The sequence below is a fragment of the Oncorhynchus keta genome, chromosome 26 (genome assembly GCF_023373465.1).
Source record: "Oncorhynchus keta strain PuntledgeMale-10-30-2019 chromosome 26, Oket_V2, whole genome shotgun sequence".
In the NCBI taxonomy this organism is placed as follows: domain Eukaryota; kingdom Metazoa; phylum Chordata; class Actinopteri; order Salmoniformes; family Salmonidae; genus Oncorhynchus; species Oncorhynchus keta.
The window spans coordinates 12,322,219-12,346,302 of NC_068446.1; the positions used below are offsets into that span (position 1 = coordinate 12,322,219).

The window sequence follows — 24,084 nt, forward strand, 5'->3', positions numbered from 1 at the left end:
TCGTTGTGTTGCTGGTTCGAGCCCAGGGAGGAGCGAGGAGAGGGATGGAAGCTAATACTGTTACACTGGCAATACTAAAGTGCCTATAAGAACATCCAATAGGCAAAGGTTAATGAAATACAAATTGGATATAATGGGAAATAGTCCTATAATTCCTATAATAAGTACAACCTCAAACTTCTTACCTGGGAATATTGAAGACTCATGTCAAAAGGAACCACCGGCTTTCATATGTTCTCATGTTCTGAGCAAGGAACTGAAACCTTAGCTTTCTAACATAGCAAATATTGCACTTTTACTTTCTTCTCCAACACTTTGTTTTTGCATTATGTAAACCAAATTGAACATGTTTCATTATTTACTTGAGGCTAAATTGATTTTATTGATGTATTATATATATTAAGTTAAAGTTAGTGTTCATTCAGTATTGTTGTAATTATCATTATTACAAATGAAAAAAAATATATATGTAAAAAAAAATCGGCCAATTAATCGGCATCGGATTTAATAGGTATCGGTATCGGCGTTGAAAAATCATAATCGGTCGACCACTAGTACAGACGCATGCATACTCATTGATTTGTGATATTGTTGTATAGTGGTATCAAACATTTTGTATATTATCTATATGTAGTAGTGTAATAATTTTATATGATGTACTGTTTTATCTTTGGATTTATATGTAATGTAAGTGCTTTAATATGCTTGGACCCCAGGAAGTGTAGCTGCTGCCTTGGCAAATGGGTCTTGTGTACCCATCTACTACACTCGCCTGTCTCCCTCCCTCCCTCCCTCCCTCCCTCCCTCCCTCCCTCCCTCCCTCCCTCCCTCCCTCCCTCCCTCCCTCCCTCCCTCCCTCCCTCCCTCCCTCCCTCCCTCCCTCCCTCCCTCTCCCGTCTCCTCCTCCTCCCCTTGTCTCGCCTCCCTCTGTTTCCTCGTCCGTCCCTCCGTCTCCCCTTCCTCACATCTGTCTCCCCCATATCCCATCCATTCACCCATCGCCCCTGTCTCCATCCAGGTGGGACACTGACCTCATTCTGCTGCTGGCTGGACCAGTCTCTGAACGGAGCTCAGATAGACTGAGCCACACCAGGCAAGATCCTCTTAACTCCACATCTGAATACACCAGTTAGTACCGAGACTATGGCCTAGTGGTGGTTAACAACACACCTGGCGCTTAACAGAGACTGGGGTTCGATCCATGTGCCTACTTTTCCTACTGCGTCTCCTCCTCATTCATCTTCCGTTCTGTTTTCATCCTGTCTTATAAAGCATAAAAAACTGAGTTATATGAGACCAGATTTCGCTCCAGACCATCTCACAGACCAGATAAGAGGTCCTAAACTGTCTGTGCAATATTGCGTATAACATTCTGCTGTTCAGGCAAACGGCCAAGCAAACAAGCAGCCCTGACTGTTCCACTGTTGCCGTGGTGATTCTTTGAGAGTGCCGCTTTGTCTCATGGGAGCAGGTTTGGGATTTGCATGTCGGTAGTCTGATCTGCCAGGGACCTGCAGTTCTTTGCCTTCCCCGATCAGCAAGTGTCATGATGTCCCCCTCCAGCACTGTTCGCCAGGAAGTTTTATATTCAAGTTGCATTCCATATGGTACCCTTTTCCCTATAAAGTGCAGTATGGGCCCTGGCCTAAAGTAATGCACTATTGGGAATAGGGTGCCATTTGGGACGCAGCTTCAGAGTATGAGAACAGTAAGATGACTGCTGTCTCATCTGATTGGGCACAGATAAACCTGAGATGAATGGGACTTGTAATTATATATTAATTTTCTTTAATAGCCTTATTATTGACATTCTGTTATGAGGGAGACCTGGACAGGGACAGATGGAAGGACTGTTGTACAGAGTGAATGTCCATGTTCAGTCTGTGGTTCTCTGGCTGTAATTTGTTTGAGTCTCTCCTTGATCTCATCCCTTTATCTAATCTCTGTCTCATTGGTCTTTACAGCCTGTCTGTGTCTCCCCAAGGCTCATACTTGTCATATGGTCTCACCTGCCTCGAGTTTACCCACATTGTTGATGCCTACATTCCTGCTGTTGATGTTATTGTGGACTTAAAGTGGAGATCTCGATTGACTAACAGATTGGCTGAAACTGGTAATAGTTATATGGCTAGAGAGGAAGCGAAGAGAGGATTTGAGGGTTGGACAAAGGAAAGACCTTTGAGAGTTGGATTCAGGAAGCGCAGAGGACACAAAGGACTGAGAGAGAGGAGTGAAGTCCTGACCAGCCAGAGACAGCCCCGTAATGACAATAGCACAGTAAAGCTCCTCTAGTCAGATTATTATATACCGTACATCACTGGAGTCTGGAATAACCTAACCTGGACTCAATCCACCCAGCTCAAACACACACGTACACATGCTCACAAATACACTCGCGCACACAGACACACAATCTTGGTTAACAATCGTCTGTATAAGTGGCAGGGAAGTCAGGCGCAGGAGAATTCAACTTGGTAAAATGGAGTAATTTAATAAAACAAAACATAACTCCAAAACCCATAAATACAAATGAAACAAAATTGGGTACGAGGACCCGTCGCGCACCAAATACAAACAACACGAAACTGAACATAAAACAATCTCTGACAAAGACATGATGGGAAACAGAGGGTTAAATACACAACAGGTAATGAATGGGATTGTGAAACCAGGTGTGTAGGAAGACAAGACAAAACCAATGGAAAATTCAAAATGGATCAGAAGAACGGTGACGTCGACCGCCGAGCCCCACCCGAACAAGGAGAGGCATCGACTTCGGCAGAAGTCGTGACAATAACTATCCTTGTGGGGATACACAATTCAGTCCCATTCAAAATCCTTTTTCCCCTAATCCTTACCCATACCCTAATTCGAATCCCCAAACCTGACCTTTATGGCTATTATAATTAATTACCAAATGTACTTTTCTAAACGAAGTAGAATATTGGCATGTTAAACTTACAACTCACTACTACATCGCACAGTTCGGGCTGATTTTTCTCAAGAGAAACTGTGCTATGTGTGCATTGAGTTTGCAGAAAAAACCCAAACCTAAATGGAATTCCAATAATTAAACCAATGTTGGTCAATTACTTGTTTAAAAAATGAAGAAAAATCTAAATTTCTGTTAATAGCTCAGCACTACATTCGAGTTATTATATTTCTATTCCCTCCATGTTATCTTCCTCCCTATTGTCATAACACCTCCACTGCAGCTGGATTCCAGATCCAGAGCATTCTGTGGTGCAGGGATAATAGAGGGAGTGTGCTGGAGGCAGAGGTGGATATTTAGGCCATGGGCTGAGTGTGCTGTGTGGAAGAAGGGGGAGAGGAGAAAGGGATGTGCAAGGTTCCCTTGGGGTCTCTTACACGAGTCCCAGGGGATGCGAAAAGACTTCACAAAACTAAACAGACACGGAATGAGCACACGTCAACACATGGGCCCATGTTTATTCGCGGTGTCCTGATTGATCCTATGCTTCACTAGGGTATCATACAAAATATGTCAACAATGACAAGCCACAGGGGTCTGACAACTTGGATGGAAAATTATTCAGGATAATAGCGGAAGATATTGCCACTCCTACTTGCCATATCGTCAATCTACGCCTACTAGAAAGTCTGTGCCCTCAGCCTGGAGGGAAGCAAAAGTAATTATGCTACCCAAGAATAGTAAAGCCCTTCTTTACTGGCTTAAGTAGCCGACCAATAAGCCTGTTAGCAACCCTAAGTAAACTTTTGGATTTTTTTTATTGACTAGATTCAATGCTATTTTACAATAAACAAATTTACAACAGACTTTAAGCACGCTTATAGGGAAGGACCTGTCTAGGAAAGGCTAGCGGGAAACCCACGACAACATTCCGGTGAAAAGGCAGCGCGCAAAATTCAAAATATTTTTTTGAAATATGTAGCTTTCACACATTAACACGTCCAATACATCAAATGAAAGATAAACATCTTGTTAATCTACCCATGGTGTCCGATTTTAAAAATGCTTTTCAGCAAAAGCAAAACATATGATTATGTTAGGTCAGAGTCAAGTCACAAAAACACACAGCCATTTTCCAGCCAAGGAGAGGAGTCACAAAAAACAGAAATATAGATCAAATTAATCACTAACCTTTGATGATCTTCATCAGATGACACTCATTGGACATCATGTTACATAATACATGTATGTTTTGTTCGATAATGTGCATATTTATATCCAAAAATCTCAGTTTACATTGGCGCGTTACGTGCAGTAGTGTTTTGATTCCAAAACATCTAGTGATTTTGCAGAAATACTCATAATAAATATTGTGTTATTCACAGAATTAAAGATAGTCTTATCCTCTATGCAACCGCTGTGTCAGATTTTTTTTTTAAAATACGGAAAAAGCATAATCTGAGAACGGCGCTAAGAACTCAATTCAGCCAAAGAAATAGCCGCTATTTTGGCATCAACATTAGTTAGAAAAAACACTATAAATATTCACTTAACTTTGATGATCTTCATCAGAAGGTACTCCCATGAATCCCAGTTCAACAATAAATTACTGATTTGTTCCATAAAGTTCCATAAGGCCCATCATTTAGCCACTTGTTTGTTAGCGTGTTCAGTCCAGTAATCCATGTTCATGAGGAGCGAGCACTTCCTCCAGACAAAAACTCAAAAAGTTCCATTACAGGTCAAATGATGTTTGCAATCAATCTTGTGTTTTCAATTTAAAACATCAATAAGGTTCCAACCGGAGAATTTCATTGTCTGAAGAAAAGCACTGGAACGAGAGCATACTCTCTCATGACCGTGCGTCATGACCACTCACTTAAAGAGCTCATATGAGCCCCTCCTTTATAGTAGAATCCTAAAACAAGGATCTAAAGACGGTGACATCTAGTGGAAGCCCTAGGAAGTGCAAGCACATCCATAACTATCAGGGATTTGAATAGGCACTGTTTTGAAAATTGATTTCTCACTTTCTTTATTATTTTGGTCAGGCCAGGGTGTGACATGGGTTTATTATGTGGTGTGTTTAGTCTTGTTTTCTTTGTAGGTATTGGGATTGTGGTATAGTGGGGTTTTCTAGAAAAGTCTATGGTTGCCTGAAGTGGTTCTCAATCAGAGGCAGGTGTTTATCGTTGTCTCTGATTGGGAACCATATTTAGGCAGCCATATTCTTTGAGTGTTTCGTGGGTGATTGTTCCTGTCTCTGTGTTAGTTTGCACCAGATTAGGCTGTTTAGGTTTCCGTGTTACGTTTATTGTTTTTGTATTGTTCGTGTTCTTATTTCATTAAACATGAATCTAAATAACCACTCTGCATTTTGGTCCGATCCTTGCTACACCTCCTCGTCAGAGGAGGAGATAGAAGAAACCCGGAACAGAATCACCCACCACAACAGGACCAAGCTGCGTGGTGACAGGCAGCGGCAGGAGGAGCAGCGATCACAGGACTTGTGGACTTGGGAGGAGATATTGGACGGAAAAGGACCCTGGGCACAGCCTGGAGAATATCGTCGCCCCAAAGAAGAACTGGAGGCGGAGAAAGCGGAGAGGCGCTGGTATGAGGAGGCAGCACGGCGACGCGGATGGAAGCCCGAGAGTCATCCCCAAAAATGTATTGGGGGGTCACATGGAGTATGGCTATGCCAGGTAGGAGACCTGCGCAAACTTCCTGTGCTTACCGGGGGGCTAGAGAGACCGGGCAGGCACCGTGTTATGCTGTGGAGCGCACGGTGTCTCCAGTGCGGTTGCATAGCCCGGTGCGGTACATACCAGCTCCTTGTATCGGCCGGGCTAGAGTGGGCATCGAGCCAGGTAAGGTTGGGCAGGCTCGGTGCTCAAGAGCTCCAGTGCGCCTGCACGGTCCGGTCTATCCAGTACCACCTCCACGCACCAGCCCTCCGGTGGCAGCTCCCTGCACCAGGCTTCCTGTGCGTGTCCTCGGCCCAGTACCACCAGTGCCAGCACCACGCATCAGGCCTACAGTGCGCCACACCTGTTCTGCGCTGCCGGAGTCTCCCGCTTGTTTAGCGCTGCCAGAGCCTTCCTCCTCTACTGCGCTGCCGGAGTCTCACGCCTGTTCTGCGCTGCCGGAGTCTCCCGCTTGTTTAGCACTGCCAGAGCCCTCCTCCTCGACTGCCAGGATCTTCCAGATCCGCCAGCCAGCCAGGATCTGCCAGTCAGCCAGGATCTGCCAGAACCACCAGCCAGCCAGGATCTGCCATAGCCAACTACCTGCCTGAGCTTCCTCTCAGTATTGAGCTACCCCTCAGTCCCGAGCTACCCCTCAGTCCCGAGCTGCCCCTCAGTCCAGTGGGGCCCTTGGAGGGGGTTACTAGGCCAAGGTCGGCGGCGATGGTCACCAATCAAAGGACGCGATGCATGTGGACTAAGACTTTGTTGGATTGGGGTCCACGTCCCGCGCCGGATCCGCCACCGAGGACAGACGCCCACCCGGACTCTCCCCTATGGGTTTAGGTGTGCGGCCGGGAGTCCGCACCTTGGGGACTGAAGACGTTTTTTTTTATATTCCAAAACATGCATATGTATGCAACAAGGCACTAAATGCAAATACTTATGTTTGGGGCAAATCAAACACAACACATTACTGAGTAACTGCCTCCTTATTCTCAAGCATGGTGGTGGCTGCATCATGGTATAGGTATGCTTGACATCGGCAAAGACTGGGGAATTTTTCAACTGCAACATTCTAGAGCAAACCCTGCTTGTCTGCTTTACACCAGACACTGTGAGAGGAATTCACCAGGACAATGACCTACAACACAAAGCCAGATCTATAATTTTTATTTATTTATCCATTATTTTACCAGGTAAGTTGACTGAGAACACATTCTCATTTGCAGCAACAACCTGGGGAATAGTTACAGGGGAGAGGAGGGGGATGAATGAGCCAATTGTAAACTGGGGATTATTAGGTGACTGTGATGGTTTGAGGGCTAGATTGGGCATTTAGCCAGGACACCAGGGTTAACACCCCTACTCTTACGATAAGTGGCATGGGATCTTTAATGACCTCAGAGAGTCAGGACACCCGTTTAACGTCCCATCCCGAAAGACGGCACCCTACACAGGGCAGTGTCCCCAATCCCTGCCCTGGGGTATTGGGATATTTTTTTAGACCAGACGAAAGAGTGCCTCCTACTGGCCCTCCAACACCACTTCCAGCAGCATCTGGTCTCCCATCCAGGACCAACCCTGCTTAGCTTCAGAAGCAAGCCAGCAGTGGTATGCAGGGTGGTATGCTGCTGGCAATGGAGTTGCTTACCAAGAAGCCATATGTTCTTGAGTGGCCAAGTTATAGTTTTGACCTAAATCTGCTTGAAAATCTGTCAAAACTTGAAAATTACTATCAAGAAATGATCCCCAAATATTGCACAATAAACGTGTGCTAAGCTCTTATGAGATTTACCCAAGACGCACAACTGTAATCGCTGCCAAAGGTGTTTCTAACATGTATTCACTCGGGGGTGAATACTTAACTCATCAAAGTATATTGGTTTTATTTTTAATTCATCTTAAACTAAATTCAGAATTGTTTTCCCACATTTTTTCCATTGATACTTTCAAATTCAATTAAATCTAATTTAATTCCACTTCATAACACAATAAAATATTTAAAAATTCAAAGGGGGTGTAGACATTCTATAGGCACTGTATTATTATTTTAAAACACTTCTGTAATTGTGCTTCTTTGTACGCCTCTTTCTTTCTCTTGCATAGTGTGTGTGTGTGTGTGTGTGTGTGTGTGTGTGTGTGTGTGTGTGTGTGTGTGTGTGTGTGTGTGTGTGTGTGTGTGTGTGTGTGTGTGTGTGTGTGTGTGTGTGTGTGTGTGTACAGTAAATAAACCATCTTTATGACATGGAAAACATCTTAGGGCTAGGCATCCCGTCAGCGGGACACCTGTCGACAACTTCCGGTGAAATTGGAGGGCACGCAATTCAAATAAATAATCATAAAAATGATGGATATTAAACATTTAGGTACATACAAGTGTCTTATATCGGTTAAAAGCTTAAAGTCTTGTTCATCTAACTGCATTGTCCGATTTACCATAGGCTTTACAGCGAAAGCATACCATGGCGATTGATTGAGGACGGCGCCCCACATCAAAATATTTTTCAACCAGCACAGGCTTCATAAAATCCCAAATAGCGATTACATTTTCACTTACTTTTTGAAAATCTTCCTTTCTGACTTGCAATCCAAAGGGTCTCAACTACAACATGCATGGTCGTTTTGTTAGATAAAATCCTTCTTTATATCCCCAAAAATATTTTTAGTTGGCGCCATCGATTTGAGTAATCCACTCGTTCAACATGCAGAGAAAGGAATCCAAAAAACTACCGCTAATCTTTGTTAGAACAAGTCAAAATACGTTTCTATTTAATCCTCAGATACTCTACAATTTAATTCAACTATAATACGGAAAGAAGTATGTTCAATAGAAATGCAAAATAAGCAGGTCCCAGTACCAAAACTCAAAATGATTCCTTTTTTGCAAAGAAACAAGCCTGAAACCTTGAACAAAGACTGTTGACATCTAGTGGAAGCCATAGTAATTGCAATCTGGGAGCTGGAATTGCATATGACCCATAGCTTTCCATTGTAAAAGCATAGGCTCTCAAAAAAAATGTTTATTCTGGTTGGTTTTTCTTTGGAGTTTCTTCTACTATATCAATTGTGTTAGAGTCTCATAAATAATTGAACCATTTCAACAAACTTCAAAGTGTTTTCTATCCAATGGTACAAATTACATGCATATCCTGGCCACTAGGCCTGAGTAACAGGCAGTTTACTTTGGGCACGTCAGTCAGACAGAAAGTGGAGAAAATAGACCCTAGTCTGAAGAAGTCAAATCCTATACTCACATCAGTCTATATTGTAGAAATCTTGGTAACACTTTACCCAATGTCATAGCATGTTATAACAGCTGACCTATCACTGCCATATATGTACATCTGTTGTGACACATGTTATTTTATGGCTGGTTATGACACCTACATAAGAGTGTCAAAACCCACATTTATTCAAATTTGTTTTTTCATTGCCAGGAAGTTTCCTTTAATTTGAAAGTTTGTTTCTTATGACCTTTGTTGTTGTTGTAATGAATTCTTTAAAGTCATGTTTTTTTCATCATATTTTAAACAACTTGTAGAAAATACACTTTATGGCTGTCAAGAAGCATTATGACCATCATAATCAAATAAGCCAGATAGGCCTATCACGTACATGGCCTTATATCAGTCATCAGTCAAAAAGAGGGTGTCTTGTCCTGCTCATGAAATCTGCTCCTGCATTCATCCCAGTCATCAGCAACAGAGCATTGGGGTAGGTGCATGTCTGACCACAATGTGTGCGCAATTACAATGACAATTTTTATATGATCAATAAAAAAATATTATATGACATTAACATACTGTTGACAAGTAGGCTATGGTGTAACAATACTGTAATGGCCCAATGTTTGTGGTAGGTTTCGTGGGTTTTGAAACACTTATGTAGATGTCATAACCAGACATAAAATAACACAACATATGTCACAAGTCTAAATACAGTCAAAAGTTTGGACACACCTACTCATCCAAGATGTTTCTTTATTTTTACTATTTTCTACATAGTGAAGACATCAAAACTATGAAATAACACATGGAATCATGTAATAACCAAAAAAGTGTTACAAATATTAAAATATATCTTATATTTGAGATTCTTCAAAGTAGCCACCTTTTGCCTTGATGACAGCGTTGCACACTCTTGGCATTCTCTCAACCAGCTTCACGAGGTAGTCACCTGGAAGGCATTTCAATCAACAGGTGCGCCTTGATAAAAATTAATTTGTAGAATTTCTTTCCCTCTTAATGCGTTTGAGTCAATCAGTTGTGTTGTGACAAGGTAGGGGTTGTTTACAGAAGATAGCCCTATTTGGTAAAATACCAAGTCCATATTATGGCAAGAACAGCTTAAATAAGCAAAGACAAATGAGAGTCCATCATTACTTTAATGAAGGTCAGTCAATATGAATTTTAAGAACTTTTAATGTTTCTTCAAGTTCAGTCGCAAAAACCATCAAGCGCTATGATGAAACTGGCACTCATGAGGACCGCCACAGGAAAGGAAGACCCAGAGTTACCTCTGCTGCAGATAATAAGTTCATTAGAGTTACCAGCCTCAGAAATTGCAGCCAAAATAAATGCTTCACAGAGTTCAAGTAACAGTCTCCTCTGAGAGATCTGTCTATGTGAAGCGCCAGCGGTGTCTGTTACTAAAGAATCCGGCATCCACTAGAGCAGAGGGACGGTCACATCACCTGGACCAGGAGTGAGTATTCCATCTACTGCTCTTCCTGTTAGACTCTTTTTAGTACCCATCACTCTGGCTGACTGTCCCTCATGCCCTGTGTCTACAGCTTTACTGGATTCCGACGCCGCTGGGAGCTTTATGGATTAGACCCGTGCCTCCTCTCTGAATATTACTACCTACCCGTTCTCCTCTCCTTTTCTGGTTCAAGGTCTCGGCTGTCGGTCTCTAGGATCCAGAACCATCACACACTTCACCCAACCACTCACCCTCACCAGAAAAACATCCCCTTCATCACAATTGCACCAGTTCACAAGATCATCCTCGGCCTACCTTGGCTTCAGCGCCATAACCCTACCATCTCATGGTCGAGGATGAGAATCATTGACTAGTCACCTGAATACCGGAAGACCTGTTTCCCTGTCCCCTGTGGTTCCACATCGGTTGAGAGTCCTGTGGTTGCCCAACATCCCGGCAGAATATCAGGATATAAGGAAGGTATTCTCCAAGACCCGCGCTACCTGTCTCCCTCCTCATCGCCCCTGGGACTATGCAATTGACCTGTTTTCCGGTGTGAGAATATCTGAGAATATCTAAGGGGCTTTTATATAATTTTAAATGAAATAATAATAATAAAAATCGCTTTGTTTAAAAAGTAACAATATTTTGGAGATTTCATTTTCAATTAACCAAGAGTGAGTGAGAAAAAGGCAATCCTTGAACATGGGGTGCAAACAGCCCTTCTTGCAGAATCAGTCATTTGTAAATAAAGCCAGTTATTTACAATTATTAGCAGACATCACTTGCTTATATTCAGTCAACACATATTTTAAGAATAACATGGAATATTTGAACTTTTTTGTTTCTCCATGCTTGTCTCAGAGCAGCGCGAAACGGTGCTGAAATAGATGGCCACAACGGGAAGGCTATGTATTCTGTGCCCACCGGGGTATCTCTCTTCGGGTACACATCCTTGGAATAGCAGAACAGCATAACGGTCCGGGAGGCCCTTGCTGTGCCTGATGAGCAGTTGGTCAGGTTCTGTTGTCAGAAGAGGAATGGAAATGTCAGGGTGAACCGAAAACGAAGATGATGAGCAATCGGCAATTGTGGTGGTCTGGAGCAATAAAGCCGTGACACTGGGTACCTCTAAGTCCCGCGGTGTAAGCTCACAACTTTTAAAAGAGGAACCACTGTATTCTGCAAACAGCCCTTCTACTTGTCCAAGACTATGGTCCTCTCACTCTTCCTCATCAACAAGAGACACAGCTTGCTCAATCCTTGCAGAATCAGTTCTGGCAAAACATGTAAAAGTAGAAACAAAAAGGCTGGTATTGGTAATGCAGTGGGTTAAATGGAAAAAGTATTATTGTTGCAGTCAATTAGACTAAATTATGAGAAAAAGTTACATTAAACTCAATATTTACCTTTTACTCTTTGTGCCATTTCCTTGACCTCCTCCTTGACCAGCACATGGTGCTCCACCCACATCAGAGAAAAAGCCAGATCCAATGCAGCTGTTTTGAGGTAGACTGGATCTGAAAAGGGGGCAGTGATTCCATCTTGTGTCCTGGCCATTTTCACATTGAAGATTCCAAGAAATCTTTTGTTAAGGGATGCCTGGGGACTTCTGACCAGGCAGCTCAAGAAATGGACTTGAGGCTTCTGCTGCTCCAGGTGGTGATTCAGGGACAGGACAAGAGGGAACAACAGAACTGATTGTGACTATCTTCTCCCCCTGTGTCAAATCTGTTGCTTCTACAAACGGCTTCAGGATGTCCGCCAACTAACATATTTGACTCCCGTACTGTGAACAACTTGTGCCCAGTCTTTTCTGGAACATGACAGAGCTTTAGATGGTCACATTGGATAACTACCTTCACTTGTCTCAGTGTTGAGTTCCATCTTGTGTTGACAGCAGCAGGGTTGCCTCTTTCCCCAAAACACCTCTTTGAATGTTGTGCTTGTATGCAGCAGTGAGCTGATTTTTGATAACTTTGAAAGAGGAGTCATCACTTTTGTTTCTTTCAAGCCATCTCCCACCACCAGCTAGAGAGTGTGGGCAAAACACCGCAAGTGCTGTAGGCTTGTACACAATCACCCAACCTTCACACACACACACACACACACACACACACACACACACACACACACACACACACACACACACACACACACACACACACACACACACACACACACACACACACACACACACACACACACACACACACACACACACACACACACACACACACACACACCTAGCCTAGCCAGTTGTAGCTCAATCTTGGGTGCAATGATCACATTCCCGCACTGACTGACTGTGTGTAGGCGCATTGATTTAACGCTGTGTTAGCCTACATGCTACACTAGCAAAGTTATATATCGCTGTTGGCCATATTAGTCACGACTTACCGTTCTTTGTGCAGCTTCAGATGTGAACAAAGTTGGAAGTTGTTGCGCCTCCGTCTGTCATTTTCTTCCTGTATGTTTTGCAAGTTGCAATCTGTTTTTTGTTGACAACAACGTAGTCTTTATATCGGGAAATAATAATTTGGGGTATCATCTTTCCAAGGGCTCCATCTGAATTCACCCGCCGGCGTTCCACTGCACTGCCACGCGCAACTTCTTTCTCTGCTTGCACAACTTAGCTGGCTGCTGTCCGATTCAAACTGTAATCCGTTAAAGAGTTGATGCGCTGCACACTATTTTGAATAGCATAATTTTTTACATTTGGGCTTGGGGAGGGTACCAAGGCAGTTTGAGTCAAAAGGCTCAAATCCAAGTTAAGTCAGGAGTCATTGGTGTTAAAGTCAAAGTCGAGTTGCAAGTCTTTCTTGATATTGTCAAGTCTAAAATCATCATATTTGTGACTTGAGTCCACATCTCTGTCAACCACTGTGTCTTTGTGAGACTCAGAGTAGGTGAACGGATGATCTCTGCATGTGTGGTTCCCACGGTGAAGCATGGAGGTGGTGGTGTGATGGTGCTAACAATGTCTGCAATTTATTTAGAATTCAAGGCACACTTAACTAGCATGGCTACCACAACATTCTGCAGCAATACACCATCCCATCTGGTTTGCACTTAGTGGGACTATCATTTGTTTTTCAGTAGGACAACAACCCAACACACGTCCAGGCTGTGTAAGGGCTATTTTACCAAGAATTAGAGTGATGGAGTGCTGCATCAGATGACCTGGCCTCTACAATCCCCCAACCTCGGACCGCAGAGTGAAGGAAAAGCAGTGCTCAGTGCTCAGCATATGTGGGAACTTCTTCAAGACTTTTTGAAAAGCATTCCAGGTGAAGCTGGCAGAGAGAATTCCAAGAGTGTGCAAAGCTGTCATCAAGGCAAAGGGTGGCTATTTGAAGATATGACTCCATATCCGTTATTTCATAGTTTTGATGCCTTCACTATTATTCCACAAAGTAGAAAATAGTAAAATAAGAAAAACCTTGAATGAGTAGGTGTCCTAAAACTTTTGACCGTTTGTGTTCATACTCTATAGCGAATGTTGAGGAACACACACACACACACACACACACACACACACACACACACACACACACACACACACACACACACACACACACACACACACACACACACACACACACACACACACACACACACACACACACACACACACACACACCTGTGGTGTCCCGTCTGCATGCTGACAGCTCTGGGAGTTTGATTTCAGTACAGATCAAAGCTGGGAATTATGATGTCCTCTCATTTCAACTCAGTACATTAAAAAAAATTCAAAAAACATTTCATAAATATTATGTGAAAATAATATTAAATTCTCTAAATCATGAGATTCATTTGACTCTATAACTTTTCTGTGAATATTCAGATAGCAGATGACATAAACCAAACCAACAGGTAGCCTAAATGTCTGTAACTACATGTCAGTCAAGCCAAAGTACAGCAAAAAGATCATCTTGGCATGAACTTCATTCATTGGACTTTAACACCCTCTTGAAATATAACAGTCAGAAATACCAAGGAGACACTCCTGGAAGGACTCTAATTTCGGTGTCTATCTGTCTTTCTGTCTCTCTGCCTGTATTTGTTTCTTTTTTTGACGTACAGTATGTGTTGTTTTGAGAGTTCGGACTTCAGAGTGTGTTTGTTAGCCAGTCACATAAGTGGGTCACATAAGTCAAAGGTGGGGGGGGTCAAATATACAGGTCTGATTACAATTGGCTATGTGCTGAATCATCTCACTGTACATGTCTCTATCTACAGTGCTCTCTGACTCACTTAGCCTGTGTCCCAAATAGCACTTATTTTGACAGGGTCCATTGGGCGCTCTGAAACTTTGTGTGTGCTCCTCTTGTTCAGCTCTCATTTATTTTATTCCTCTTCCACTAACTCTGTGATAATTTAATTGCGATTGGACCCAGCAGGCTTTTAATAATGACTTGAAATTTAAAGTGTGTAATTAATACATGCTCAGTGTACTGTACATTATAGACAATATTCAGCCCCACTTCATCAGAAAACCCTTAAAGAGTAGAGTGGCATTAAGTACAAGGCCTGTTCTAAACTAGTCTAGCCTGCCATGTTTCAATGGCCAGACAGAAACTAATATATATTCCAATGTCCAGCCATAGACTAATATACAGTATATTCCAGTGGCCAGCTATAGACCAGCTCCTGTCCTGTCCCTCTACTGTGCAACATCTAACACCGCTGTGTGTCTATTCGTGGCATTAAAACACTCATATGATCTGCGAGTCATCTGGCAATAGTGCAGCCTCTACATATAGCTACGTGTGACTCTGCCATCTCATACGGCTGATCAGGTTCAGATGGCAATTAACTCATGGTTTCACTGTCGAAGAAGAGGCAAGTAAATGTTGGGTAACATTACGTGTTGCACAGGAACAGTGTAATGGACTTAAATGCTCACTCTGTAAAATGTGCGTAATGCATTACATTTAAGGGTGGGCCTTTGAAAAATACTTATTTTTGTCAGAGGCCCACCCTTGAGTTCTATTTTATATCTGTAGAGAGCAACATTACATTCTTTAAGCATGATTTCAAGCTATAATACATATGACAACAAAAACATAATTGGTTTCTTATGATTAAGACATTAAAAGGGATCATAACAGAAATGTTTGTAATAATGGAGTTGTGAGTCGGGAAGTAGGTGCAGGTGAAACATTTAATAAAACAACAAAACCAGGAACAAGACAATTCCATGTGGCTACACACCGGGACACAAGAATAAGACCATCTGGTGAGTGAACATAAGAGAGTGACATATACTGTATATACAGGAAGTAACGGTACTGAGTCAATGTATGGGGGTGCAGGTTAGTCAAGGTAATTGAGGTAATATGTACATGTAGGTAGAGGTAAATTGACTATGCATAGATAAGATAATAAACAGTGAGTAGCAGCAGCTTAAAAAACATGGGGGGGTCAATGCAAATAGTCTGGGTAGCCATTTGATTAGCTGTTCATGAGTCTTATGGCTTGGGGGTAGAAGCTGTTAAGAAGCTTCTAGGATCCTAGATTTGGCACTCCGGTACCGCTTGCCATGCGGTAGCAGAGAGAACAGTCTATGACTAGGGTGACCAGAGTCTTTATTTTTTATTTTTAGGGCTTTGCTCTGACACCGCCTGGTATAGAGGTCCTGGATGGCAGAAAGCTTGGCCCCAGTGATGTACTGGGCCGTACGCACTACCCTCTGTGGTGCCTTGCGGTCGGAGACCGAGCAGTTCCCATACCAGGCCATGATGCAACCATGCCTTCGATGGTGCAGCTGAAGAACTTGAGGGGGAATAGGCATTGTTGTGCCCTCTTCACGGCTGTCTTGGTGTTTTTGTAGGTGTTGTGGACACCAAGGAACTTGAAGCTCTCAACCTGCTCCACTGCAGCCTCGTCGATGAGAATGGGGGCGTGCTCAGCCCTCCTTTTCTGGTAGACCATGATCATCATCTTTGTCTTGATCACATTGAGGGAGCGGTTGTTGTCCTGGCACCACACTTATGGATCTCTGACCTCCTCCCTATAGGCTGTCTCATCGTTATCGGTGATCAGGCCTACCACTGTTGTGTCATTGAAAAACTTAATGATGGTGTTGGAGTCGTGCTTGGCCACTCAGTTACAGGAGGGGACTAAGCACGCACCCCTGAGGGGCCCCCGTGTTGAGGGACAGCATGACAGATGTGTTGTTGCCTACATTTACCTACCGTTACCACTTGAGGTGGCCTGTCCAGGATCCAGTTGCAGAGGGAGGTGTTTAGTCCCAGGGTCCTTATCTTGGTGGTGAGCTTTGAGAGCATTATGGTGTTGAATGCTGAGTCAGGTTTGTCAGGTTTGTAGGCCTCCTTGCTTGCTTGCACATGCTTTTTCAGTTCTGCCCACAAGTGTTCTATGGGATTGAGGGCAAGGCTTTGTGATGGCCACTCCAATACCTTGACTTTGTTGTCCTTAAGCCATTTTGCCACAACTTTGGAAGTATGCTTGGGGTCATTGTCCATTGTCCACGGTCGGTTATGACAGAGCCTGGGCGCGAACCCAGGGTCTCTGGTGGAACAGCTGCAGTACAGCGCCCTTAACCACTGCGCTGGTCGGGTATCTCAAGTGAATCTTTCGCATCCGACTAATTTAAAATCAGTTTGAGGTGAGTAATGCTGTTCTGATATCCAGAATCTCTTTTCGGGCATAAGAGATGGTGACAAAAACATTATGTACAAAATGATGTACAAACAATGTGAAAAAACACAGAAAATAGCACAATTGGTTAGGAGCCCATAAATCTCCTTTCTATTCATGCATACTGGCATCATAGTACATTGTACCTGTTGGCTGTAGCCCTTCCCTGCAGTCAAAATGACCTAGTGGCCTCATGGGTCTAATGTTATTCATATTTTTCCAAATTAATACACTTTTACGTTTTTTTAGTGTTGCAGAAAATCCAGTGTTTCTGTGTTAAACAGTTTTGTTATATTTCAGTCTTCTGTGATGCATATAAAATGTAATATTAGGATGCAAACTCAAAATTGAATACATTTCAACTCTATATCTGACATGGTGTCTTCTTTTTTAAAATTGCCCATAAGCATGTGTGTGAGGTGTATACTTTTGTGTCAAAGTAGATTTGTTTAAGACAATCAAGAAACACTCTGTGTGACCCTCATTTCGCCCACTGCAGTAAAATTAATAAAATTATACTGAAATGTCTATCGGCAGGTAGGTACAGAACAAGAGGAGAGCAATAACCACGGTGACAGCAGCAGAGGGTTTTTCTTTGGTTATCGGGGAGATGGCGGAGTCATTTGTTGGCAGACGTTTGACGAAACAGACAAGCTCTATTTAGACCAGTATACATTTCTCCCTCTCCCTCCCTTCTACAGTCCTAAGGTTCCCCCCTGTTTTCTGCCTCCTTCTCTTCCCTTTCTTCTTCCTTGTGTCCTTCCACAGTGCCTCCCTGTCTTCCCTGACCTCTATCCCCTTTTAATCCTTTCTGCTCACCTCTTCACTCTCTCTCTCTGGTTTCTCTATGTTCCATTACAGTACTTCACTCTCACCATCACTCGCCCTCTCTAGCTTATCTTCCTCAGTCTGTCTTGCTATTGGTTGGTTTCTCTGTCCATGGGCTGCGTTCCAAATGGCATCCTATTTTCTATAGAGGGCTCTGGTCAAAAGTACTGCACTATATAGGGACTGTGATGCCATTTGGACACAACCATGCTCACAGGAAGGGGGCAATATATATATAATAATATATGCCATTTAGCAGACGCTTTTATCCAAAGCGACTTAGAGTCATGTGTGCATACATTCTACGTATGTGTGGTCCCGGGAATCGAACCCACTACCCTGGCGTTACAAGCGCCATGCTCTACCAACTGAGCTACAGAAGGGCAACTCTTCCTGACTGTTCTGCCACCTGGAGGGAACCAGAAATACTTAATTTAGGGTGGCAAGACACCAAGATGGGCAAGGCCAGTTACTCCTGTTAAAAATAATCGATTTATAGCCATATTCTAGGAGAGGAGGAAATAGTGAAGATAGTTACCTGTGTACTGAGACAACACCAATTAGGAAATTACGAACCACCTCACACCTGCGATCAAACCAGCCCCCAAAGTTACCACATCTTAGGTATAGCTACAGAACACCAGGCACCCAATCTCAGCTGCCCTCAGTCTTGGTGCGGTGACCTGTTTCCATGGTGACTCCTTTAACCACTCTTACATTGAGCCATCCCACAATACCTCAGCAAATCAGGTTCCTTTTCAGTGACTCCTGTTTACTGGTTGGTCGATAATAGAGAGAGAGAGACTTGAGAGAGGGAGAGAGAAAGAGAAAGAGAAAGAGAAAGAGAAAGAGAGAGCGAGAGAGAGAGAGAGTCAGAGAGAGAGACTACGAGAAAGAGCGAGAGAGAGAGAGAGGTGCCTGTTAGTAAGGAGGCCAGTCAATAACGATGTGGTCCATATGTCATAACTTACTTTTTGTGTCGCTACACATTTCACTGCAATATGGTATCAGTTCTGTTTCTGTGTTCAGCACCTGATGAACACCTAAGAAACACCCTCAAAACATTGTTTCACTGAAATGATCTGCTTAGCTGCGTTGACATGAACGGTGCTGGAGTAGCATTGAAATGAAATGGTCTGTACAGTACTTTTGTTGAAAATAAACGCAATCAGAACGCAGTGAGCTCTCAGAGTCTGAGCTGTGGAAAAGGGGGCTCAATGTGACTGGCAGCTATTATTAGAGAGACATATCACACTGCTCAGCCACTAGACTACAGAACAGCCAGAGCCAGACCAGGGGGTGCTGATGACGGGTGACGGTGGTGGTGGGAGGTTAATATAAAGGTTACTATAAAGGGAATAGGGTTTAATTTGGGACACAGAACTAGTCTACTGGGGAGTTTAAAAACCACTATTTGTATCCTCAAGACCAGGACCCCAGCTGAATGGCTGCTTATCATTTTCACAAGAAAGAGTGTAAACGTGGTTTAATTAGCAACATCTGCTGCTACTAAGGTGCACCAAGCCCAAAGTGATAGAGTGCTACGCACCACACCATTGTAGTGATAAAACACTTAAAATGCCGCTGAGTAGATGAGTCTTTGAGGCAGAATGGGAGTGGTGTTGTTTAACATGGCCTGCATGTAATAGCTTCATTTTTATTGAAGTGTTGCATATAGAACACACATCAATGTTTTAGATATTTCAATTGTTTCATTTTTTATCATACAAACAGTAGATAATATCAGGATCTTGTGTGTAGTAGACTAACCTCTGGCTTCTCTCGTCTCCTCAGGTCAGGAAGGGTGTGTCTAGAACCCATTTGGCCCACTTGGACAGAGATCTGTTTTGGCAGAAGGGGGGAGCTGCCTGTAGCCATTTCCTGTGATCCCCAGTGCTATTTCCCGCATCTTGACTACCACTCTGTCTGTTGAGTTGGAGCAGCGACTCTCTGGTGCCCCACTAGCTGAGTCTGGCTCGGTTATGAGTGTGGTCGGGGCGCACAGCTACTGCATCGTGTCCTCGGAGGAAGAAAGCCTGCGTCTCGGTGCCATGCCTGCTGTCACAATGGGCAACGGCTTCGGCAACGGCAAGATCCACACGATGCGCCGCAAGTGCCGCAGTCGCTTCGTGAACAAGAACGGCCAGTGCAATGTGCGCTTCTCGCACATGGACGAGAAGTCGCAGCGCTACATGTCAGACATCTTCACCACATGTGTGGACATCCGCTGGCGCTGGATGTTCCTGATGTTCACACTGGTGTTTGTGGTGTCCTGGCTGGCATTCGGCCTGGCCTTCTGGGTCATTGCTTTGCTTCACGGGGATATGGACAACCCGGGTAGTGGAGACGATAACTTCAGCCCCTGCGTCCTGCAGGTCAACAGCTTCGTGGCCGCCTTCCTGTTCTCTGTGGAGACCCAGACCACCATTGGTTATGGCTCCCGCTGCGTGACGGAGGAGTGCCCCTCGGCCGTCTTCATGGTGGTCTTCCAGTCCATCTTCGGCTGCATCATCGACTCCTTCATGATCGGCGCCATCTTAGCCAAGATGGCGCGGCCTAAGAAGCGTGCAGAGACGCTGCTTTTCAGCAACAATGCAGTGATCGCCATGCGTGACGGGAAGCTGTGCCTTATGTGGAGGGTGGGCAACTTGAGGAAGAGCCACATGGTGGAGGCCCATGTCCGGGCCCAGCTCATCAAACCTCGCATCACCGAGGAGGGTGAGTACATCCCCCTGGACCAGATCGACATCAACGTAGGGTATGACATGGGCATCGACCGCATCTTCCTGGTCTCCCCGCTCACCATTGTTCACGAGATTGATGAGGAAAGCCCCCTGTTTGGCATCAGCAAGCAGGACCTAGAGTTGTCTGACTTTGAGATAGTGGTGATACTTGAAGGGATGGTGGAAGCCACAGCCATGACAGCGCAAGCTCGCAGCTCCTACCTGTCCTCAGAAATCCTGTGGGGTCACCGCTTTGAGCCTGTCGTCTTTGAGGAGAAGAGCCAGTACAAAGTGGATTACGCTCACTTCCACAAAACCTTTGAGGTGCCGTCCACCCCCCAGTGCAGTGCCAAGGACATGGCGGAGATAGAGGACGAGGACAAGGATCCCACGTCCACCGACAACTCTTTCTGCTATGAGAATGAGCTGGCTTTTATCAGCCGGGACGAGGAAGAGGATGAGGAGGGGAAGCAGGATATGGACAGGGTGCCAGAGCTAGAGAGACTGGAGGCCACTGTCGGCCTAGACCAGAGGTCATATCATAGAGAATCAGAAATATGACCTTAGACCTTTGAGAATATTTTTCTTGTTACTCAGTTCTAGCGGGTTGTTTTCCATGTGAATAGATGCAGAGTAATGAAAGTGCCATATAAAAACCATGACTTGTTAGCATCACGCTACAGCCATAAGGAAAGAGGAAATCACTCTAGTCAGACTAGAAACAGCCAGGAATGGAGACAGCAGTGCTGCTTCCTCATTGCATGGAATAACAGGAACGATCATAAAAAGACCCCTCTCTCTTTAGGAAAACTTGAAATATTTTGGTCATGAGATAGTTTGAGGTAGGAGCTTTATATAATGCAATATTCATTGTCTATTAGGAAATAATATCTTAGCTGTAAAAAAAAATATATAGATATCGTAGTAAAGTGTGTGAAATATTTCCAACAGATCAAGAGGGTATTTTGGGGGATTCTTATAACTGCCCTGTATTGTAGTTTACAGAGTCAGTCAAAGAGGGAGAGTGTGTTGGAAATGGAAACACTGGATACCTACTGATGTTTAGCTAAACATTTTCTATATGCACACCTGTAGTTTTAAAGGTGCTTTCCATAAATACTGCCTGAAGCTAATTAGCTATTTGAAAAATATTTGAAACATAACCTTCACATTGGAAAAATACAGTGATTAAATGCATAAATGTGCATTGTGTATTTTGCATTTCTATGCAATTTGAATCACTTAGAAAGTAAACACTTTATATTATGAAAGTAGCTTTTGTTATATTACTGGGAACCTACACTACCGTTCAAAAGTTTGGGGTCACTTAGAAATGTCCTTGTTTTTGAAAGAAAAGCATATTTCTTGTTCTTTAAAATAACAATAATTGATCAGAAATACGGTGTAGTCATTGTTAATGTTGTAAATGACTATTGTAGCTGTAAACGGCAGATTTGTATGGAATATCTACATAGGCACACAGAGGCCCATTACCAGCATCCATCACTCCTGTGTTCCAATGGCACGTTGTGTTACCTAATCCAAGTTTATCATTTTAAAAGGCTTGATCATTAGAAAGCCCTTATGCTATTATGTTAGCACAGCTGAAAACTGTTGTTCTGATTAAAGAAGCAATTACAACTGGCCTTCTTTAGACTTATTGAGTATCTGGAGCATCAGCATTTGTGGGTTCGATTACAGGCTCAAAATGGCCAGAAACAAAGTATATTCTTGTTCTGAGAAATGAAGGTTATTCCATGCAAGAAATTGCCAAGAAACTGAAGATCTCGTACAACGCTATGTACTACTCCATTCACAGAACAGCGCAAACTGGCCCTAACCAGAATAGAAAAATGAGTGGGAGGCCCCGGTGCACAACTGAGCAAGAGGACAAGTACATTAGAGTGTCTAGTTTGAGAAACAGACGCCTCACAACTCCTCAACTGGCAGCTTCATTATATAGTACCCGCAAAACACCAGTCTCAACTTCAACAGCGAAGAGGCGACTCCAGGATACTGGCCTTCTAGGCAGAGTTCCTCTGTCCAGTGTTTGTGTTCTTTTGCCCATCTTAATATTATATTTTTATTGACCAGTCTGAGATATGGATTTTTCTTTGCAACTGCCTAGAAGACCAGCATTCTGTGTGAGGCGTCTGTTTCTCAAACTAGGCACTCTAATGTACTTTTCCTCTTGCTCAGTTGTGCACCGGGGCCTACCACTCCTCTTTCTATTCTGGTTAGAGCCAGTTTGCACTGTTCTGTGAAGAGAGTAGTACACAGTGTTGTACAAGATCTTCAGTTTCTTGGCAATTTCTCGCATGGAATAGCCTTCATTTCTCGGATCAAGAATAGACTGACGAGTTTCAGAAGAAAGTCCTTTGTCTCTGGCCATTTTGAGCCTGTAATCGAACCCACAAAGGCCGATGCTCCAGATACTCAACCAGTCTAAAGAAGATCATTTGTATTGCTTCTTTAATCAGTTTTCATCTGTGCTAACATAATTGCAAAAGGGCTTTCTAATGATCACCTAATGACCTTTGTAAAATCATAAACTTGGATTAGCTAATACAGCGTGCCATTGGAACACATGAGTGATGGTTGCTGATAATGGGCCTCTGTATGCCTGTGTAGATATTCCATACAAAATCAGCCATTTCCAGCTACAATAGTCATTTACAACATTAATAATGTCTACACTGTATTTCCGATCAATTTGATGTTATTTTAATGGACAAAAAAATAGCTTTTCTTTCAAAAACAAGGATATTTCTAAGAGACCCCAAACTTTTGAATGGTAGTGTAGATAGAAAACAATAGGTGGGCACAATTCACTATCAAGTGAACAAAACACAGTGTTTGCTGTCTAAATCACTCTCTAGCAATTCATTTGTTTTTGAACAGGGAATCGGTTTGATTTAGACAGCTCCAGTTATTGCACACAGCTGAACAGCAGACCAGGCAGCAACATTGACAGTTACATGATAGCTCGCACCAAAATCTAGCACAAATAGAACAAAGCAGTGCATATTAAGGGGCTACACTCAGCTACACTTGAAAGTCAAACAAATTAACCCATTAGCCACTACCCAAAAGCTAAAGATTGGCTAACAAAAGAGCAGTAGCCTAAGCTGAATATTAGTCTACATTTCAGCTGATAATACTACAATGTGAGTTGGCTGGATGACTGAGGTTAAAGACAGGATAATATAGAACTGTAGTATTGACCCACTGAAAGACAGTCTTACCAAAAACCTTCAACCATTGGAAATAAGTGAAAAGTGGGAAGAAAAGAGGAAGGAAACAAAGAAGAGAAGAGATTAAAGTTGGCCGGGAAAGTAAATCAATCATCATGTAGATAAAATACGGTACAGTACTAAAAATGGGTATATAATTTGCACAGTTAAGACTCCTTCCAGTCATCACATTGGCTGAGGAGACATCAATCAAGACATGGGCCATGTTAATTAGGCACCAAAAGAGAATAAAAACAGACAAACAGGAACCGCAAATGTTCGTTTACCATTGCATATGTTTTGAAACTTTG

The 24,084-nt window shown here is 43.3% G+C and overlaps 1 protein-coding gene across 1 annotated transcript in view; it reads left to right on the forward strand.

The window, feature by feature from the left end:
* LOC118358958 (ATP-sensitive inward rectifier potassium channel 12-like) overlaps positions 1–22,250 on the forward strand; it is a 47,834-nt gene extending 25,584 nt beyond the window's left edge. The window contains exon 2 of the mRNA XM_035737007.2: positions 19,612–22,250. Coding sequence (XP_035592900.1) covers positions 19,800–21,101 — 1,302 coding nt within the window. The 5' untranslated portion in view covers positions 19,612–19,799 and the 3' untranslated portion in view covers positions 21,102–22,250. The remainder of the gene's footprint in view (positions 1–19,611) is intronic.
* Positions 22,251–24,084: the final 1,834 nt, after the last annotated feature.